Source organism: Euphorbia lathyris, chromosome 3 (assembly GCF_963576675.1).
Source record: "Euphorbia lathyris chromosome 3, ddEupLath1.1, whole genome shotgun sequence".
Classification (NCBI taxonomy): Eukaryota; Viridiplantae; Streptophyta; class Magnoliopsida; order Malpighiales; family Euphorbiaceae; genus Euphorbia; species Euphorbia lathyris.
Window position 1 is genome coordinate 91119203 of NC_088912.1, and position 6261 is coordinate 91125463.

A 6261-nucleotide genomic window follows, 5' to 3' on the forward strand; every position below is an offset into this window, starting at 1 on the left:
GTGAGTTTTTTTGAGAAAAGAAAACTAATTTAAGGTGCTAGTTTTGTAATTCTCCCGAAAAAAACTTCCAAATAAAATTAATTTAATAATTTATATTTTATTATTCTCATTAATGTCTTCTAACCTCTTCGCAAATTGGGCTTGGATTAAATTATAATTCTTTACCATTTTGGAGTCAAAAGAGAGAAGCATTTATCAATTGCTAAACATAACTAAAAAAAGAAAATCAAATCTTAAAAATTGCGAAAATAAATCCAAGAAGCACGTGGGAAGCATGCGGAGGGGTTGCAAAAACATGACTCACCTTGCACTCCCTCCTCCATTTTAACATTGATCTGGTAGTTACAACTTTTCAAGCAGCCTCCTCCTCCCCTCCACTCTCAAAGATCGCACCTTTAACCCCCATTGTCGATTTCAGGAAAAAGATTCCGATTTTTGAATGATCAAAGGACACTAATTCGGAATATATCCCTGCCCATGTCCTTTCTATTTGTTCCTTGCTTTTTCCCGGCACTAGTTTGGACATAGAATCGAACAGTTGGTCTGCACTACACAGTTCGCATTTTGAGGAGTTAAATCGAGAATCATGAGAGCAAGATTGGTGGTATTCCCCGTGAAAGGAAGGAATTGGTGTTTTAGCAGATCCATTGAACCTTCCTTTTCCCAAACGGAATCAAATCATTCTCCTTCGACTGTTAAGGAATTGTGGAAGAAAATCTCATCATCCAAGTCCAGTGTCAACAATGCAGAGCTTTTCATTGATTTTATCTCCAACAAGGTAGCCATTTTCTCTCATTTTTTGGGGTTCTTCTTTATGATCATACATGGGACAAATGTGTTTGTTTATTTGCCCCAAAATAGATGAACAGAGCATGGATGGGTCTGGAAATGGCACCTGAGGGCACAGTGAAGAAGAAAATTCATGGGTATTCTTATTATTTTTCTGTTATAGCAATTGTTGGTTAATTGTTTTGGCATTGAATATAGCTGATGGTTGTAGGTTGGGATTGAAGCTTCTGGCACGAGTTAAGCCATCTGAGATCTTCTTGAAATCTATAACAAAGGAGATTTCTGCTGTTGAAATTACCTACCCTTCCAGGTTTTTTGTTCTTTCTTTTTTTTCCCCAATTTTTTCTTGTGCTCTATTTCACATTGATGCATATCAGTTGTTTGTTGTTGGTAAAAATGTGAACTTTACTTAGTCCTGATTTTTGAGTTTGATAAGAATCTGTGTCACAGAGGCTTTCTTTAATTTGAATTAGACCCACTTGAGAAATGTTTGTTAAGAGCTTGAGTCTTTTAGGATTGAAGACATTGAAATGAATGCCATTGGACTCTCTTTAAGCTTGAATCTGTGGAAGATCAGTATCGGATTAGAAGAAATAAAAGATTTTGCAAACCATATAAAATTTCAATAATCATGCAAAATGGTGAACAAAATGTCATGTTGAAATAGTTGATATGATTTAAGTAATTGGATTTCAATTGTTTATCGAAAAGAAAAAGAATTGCTTAGATTGAAATTCGCAAACAATGAGTACACTTATAATTGCTATGATTGCTTTTGAAGCTTTGAATGAATGCAAATACAGTTACTTGGCATGAATGAAGAAACTACAAGCTGGTTCTGATGAACAATCTCTAACCTGAGGTTGCAAGTCTTGAGCTCGCCGCTTGAAAATTTCTTCTTCTGAAAGTTAGTGAAACCAATGGCAAATAGAAGCCAGTGACATTTGAAAAGCTCTATGTATATTCTGTTGTGACTTGACATTTGTTTGAAAGAAATCCATCTTCTTCAGGTTTGTTGAATTTTACCTTTCTCTTATTTAGTTTACGCATGGTAGAATATAATTATATACGTATCCACTCCAGTTTATGATTGGTCATCATCATTTTGCATTCATCATGCTCGCATCGACTCCAGTTGTCTTGATCAGATTATACTGGGTTTAAATTGAAATATCTCTTTTTTGCCTTGAATGTTCACCTTCTCAACACCACTTTAAGGGGCTTTATCAAAAACAAGAACACCACTTAAGGGAAACTAGACCCAGAGGATTCAAAATATGAATTATCAATAAATGAACCACTTTTTGTCGTATTTTCCTGTTTTATTAATGAGTTTAGCTTGATTGCATCACCACCCTCTAGGCAGTTCACAAATGTTGTTTTGATTTTTCAAGTCATAGATTATAACTTCTAATGAAGTCACACTAATTCACTTGTGAGTTTGATAATAATGTTTTCTATATCCTTGCTATAGAAAAATGTAGCTTTATACATGCCAAACTACATTCTAGATCTATTTAGGTGTATACAAGGAAGCACCGACACCTATTATGATGCACGGAAACTCATCATGACGCGTTTTCACCATTTCCGAAAGATGTGGGAAACGGAAACTCTCGGAAACTAATACGAAACATTTCCGTAATTACCCAAAATATGAAACGCGTCTCCCAGTTTTTTAAACGGTTTCCTCTACCTATTTCGACTAAATTTTGGAAATTCAAAGTTTCTATTTTGCAATTCCGTGTAAGATTAAGAAAATTGAAACTTCCTATTTGACTGATAATGTACTTTCTTCATCTTGTTCTTTGTTCTTGTTTTTTTAAATATATTATTATGTTTTTAATCTTTACAAATAGGCCCCTATATTTTTTATAATTACACGTTTCCTGTTTCCTATGTTTTTTAGAAATTACGTTTCCCAGTCTCCGGTTCGGCAACATAGACCGACACTTCTAGGAGGTTAACCTAAGAGCCTGACACTCCAAAATAAATGACTCCTCTTTTTTTCTTTCTTTTTTTTACATCAGGGACACTTTAGGGACATTTCGGGAATACAGCTTCTGAGTTAGAAGCTGACTAAGTAGAATATAGGGGTTTTTTAAATTATTTTACAAAAAAGAGGGTTGACATAAAAAAAAAGGGTAAATAATTTATTAGTCCCTACATTTTTACCTAAAGCAGTGCTTAGTCTCGTATTTTAATAGTACACTGTTTAGTCCTTAACTTTTGTTCTATTCAACAGTTTAGTCCCTCAAATATTTGAATTATTAAACAGTTTAATCACTTATAGGGATTAAATTGGTGAATAGAACAAAAGTTAAGGACTAAACAGTGTATTATTAAAATGCAAGGACTAAACAGTATGTTACCTAAAAATGTAGGGACTAATAAATCTTTTACCTAAAAAAAAAACCCTAATAAATAAAAAAGAAATCAAAATTTAAAGAAAAGAATACATCAACCGCCCCTTTTTTGGCAGTTTGAAGTATTAAATGTTTCTTTTTGATGAATAAATAAATGACTTATGGTTTATAATGACTTATGAATGTTATTTATGATATATTTATATATATATATATATATATATATATGGTGTGTCCCCGCCGTACACTTGTCTCACATTTTTTAAAAAATGGTGTCAGCCGCACCTGTACGAGTACCTGTGTCGGGCTTCCTAGGGTGTGTATATCTTAATCGATTAGTTTTTATTACTTGTACCGGTATGCATGTATGCATTTCTTGTTTGCACCATCTAGTTGAATCTGCATAGACCAAGAAGGACGCTCAGGATGGGGGTAAAGCTTGCATAACAATTGTTATCGTCGTTCACAAAACTCGAACTAGAGGCCTTGCTTAAGGGGAGTAAGTTCCTAGTTCCTACACATCCAACCAACAGTTTCTCTTTTGGAATTATTCCTCGATGAAAGGCAACAATGTTCAGAATAAACTTCTGCGACTTCAATCACTGAAGCCTTGTCACCATTCATTGCGGCTAGTCTATTCTAACATAGAAAGAGGGAAGCAACTACACATTACGTCCCTATGTTTGCTTCGGCTTAACAGGACTGATTCTATAATAACAAACATAGAGTTAATTCTAGCAAACCATCTTGTAGCTGCTGATTGTATCATCTCAAGTTGATTTAAATATCAAAATTAAGGCTCTCTGCTTTTTTACTTTAGGAAATAAAATAACTTGTACTTGCTTGACTAAGACCCTGATTTCACCATTGTTTCATAGTTAATAATGTAGCGAAAAATTGTCTGTCTCACGAACATGGACTTGACCCAATTGCATGTGGAAAACAAAATATTTCTGACTTCTATTCTGATAGTAACTGAGTTTCTTTGATGTCTTGTTACCTAATTTCTTCGCAACATTGCAGTTTAAATCCGCGTCTTGTACGCCGAAGATTACGCCATATTGCTACGAGGTAATACTAATAGCTTCCTCTAGCACTTGTTCCATATATTCAAGATTAGAAGTTTTCCCTTTTTTGTGCTTCATTTGACTATCGATTTACATTACAATGGCACATATAATATTTGCATGCACTTGAGATGTGATAGTTAAACCTGTGGAAGAAAACTGGTAAATTTACTGCTTGTTTACTTTGATGTAAAAAGGGGAATCTAATGACACGGAAATCACATATCGCTGTTACCCTTTTTATGAATGATTAACAAATGCACGATGCACAAAGTGAATTTGCACTATCTGTTCACTGCATATCCGATAATCCACATCTTGTCTCGGTAGAAAAGTTGCTCAGACATGCCTCATTTGTGCATTAGGAAGTTAACCTTAAAAGTTCGATATGAGACTTTAACCTTAATACAGGATTCATTTCTTAGGTCTTATTATTGTTAAAGCTTAAATAGAATGTCTAAAATCATAAAATGTGTTATTTGTGTATATTTTCTGAAAGAAACTGCTTTCTGGTAATCAGGGGAGCTGCAATCCACAAGAAACATTTATATGGCTCAGTCGTTTTGCTTCCGCTGACAAGTGCATTTATGGTATGCATTTAATAAGCTTTTTCGTATCAATGTTCATTGTTATTTACCAGTCTTGTTTTTTCTCAAGACTTTCTTTGATACCTCGGCACCTGTGTTATTATTTTGCAATTTCACTTGACGCCACTTCCCTTTATTTCTATTTCTTGTGTAGGTTTTACCTCTGCCAAATGTTCCATTCTTTTGGGTCTTATTCCGCACTTATTCGAATTGGCGAGCACTCCAGGTGTGTGATATTTTCTTGGTATGATGTAAAAAGATAAAATTGAGATCAGACTAGTCCATACGCAACTTCGATAAAACCTTAAAAGCTTGCTTCTTTATCTCTTCCGAATGGTGCTGCAGGGGAGTGAGAAGCTCCTTGAGATTGTGTCGGATCAAACTACAAAGGAAAATGAAGCTGAGAGTGGCGAATCCGAGTCTAAGAACCAGAAGTCACAAAGTTCTCCAATGGTGTGTACAGCTTTTCAGATTTAAATTGATAAAAGATTAGAATCGCATTTGACTCTTATCATAATGTTTGTTCAGGTGTTGGATCCGTCGGAGGAGCTTGAGAAATATCTTGAGCATACCGAGGAGGAAGATGATGGGATGAGTAAATCTGCTATTTCAAACATCTGCAAGACCTATAAATTGAATGCCAATGATGTTTCCAAGTTCAGGCATACAATGTAGTTTAGCTTGTAAATGATCCAATAATATAGGAAGGATTCCAGTGGATAGGGAACCTTCATTCCAATTTTTTTTTCCCAGTTGTTGCATCTTTGTACATCCCGAGAAATTTTGATTCATGAAAGACATAAATTTTTCTTGTCTTTTTTCTGTGATGCAAATTTAAATTTTTGTTTACAGATGATCAATGCTACTGCTCTAGGGCTGGCATATTTTCATTGAACCCAAATATGATACAGAATATATTCCAGCTTACATATTTTGACTAATTTCTACATTAGAAAACTGAAGATAAGAACCAGAACCAAAATTACTATACGTTAGAAATGCGGAAGATAAAGTTATATCGTTTGTCACATTAGGAAGATGTTTATACTTTCCCAAAATAAAATGTTTAGAAATTAGAATTTATCTTGTCACACCCGACCTTAAACAGCATCGGGTACAATGGTGAAACAAAATAACGAATGCCTTTTGGTTAAAAATACATTTCTCATTTCTAAGAAAATGACCTCCTAACTTATTACATGAAAACTTATCAACTTTATCACTATTAATTGAACAAAAATATACTCATTACTGTAAGACCTGGGCCCTAAGCATTATGATCAATAATAAATTTTCTTTCCTTTGATCCATATCCACCAAACTATTCTCAAAACCAAATTCATTCAGTAATAATATCAAATCTGTAACTTTTTGTCACTTAATTCCTATACTATAGGAACAATTGGTTTAGAAATTCCTATATTGGTTAATCTAATAGTCTAATAACTTTTA

The 6261-nt window shown here is 34.1% G+C and overlaps 1 protein-coding gene across 1 annotated transcript; it reads left to right on the forward strand.

Moving 5' to 3' along the window:
- Positions 1–280: 280 nt before the first annotated feature.
- On the forward strand, positions 281–5624 carry LOC136223744 (uncharacterized protein C23H3.12c). Its single transcript, XM_066011895.1, has 8 exons — positions 281–778; positions 862–926; positions 1001–1099; positions 4179–4226; positions 4743–4812; positions 4964–5035; positions 5155–5262; positions 5338–5624. The coding sequence occupies exons 1-8, from the start codon at positions 587–589 to the stop codon at positions 5482–5484; spliced, it is 801 nt and encodes a 266-aa protein (XP_065867967.1). The 5' UTR covers positions 281–586; the 3' UTR covers positions 5485–5624.
- The last annotated feature ends 637 nt before the right edge of the window (positions 5625–6261 follow it).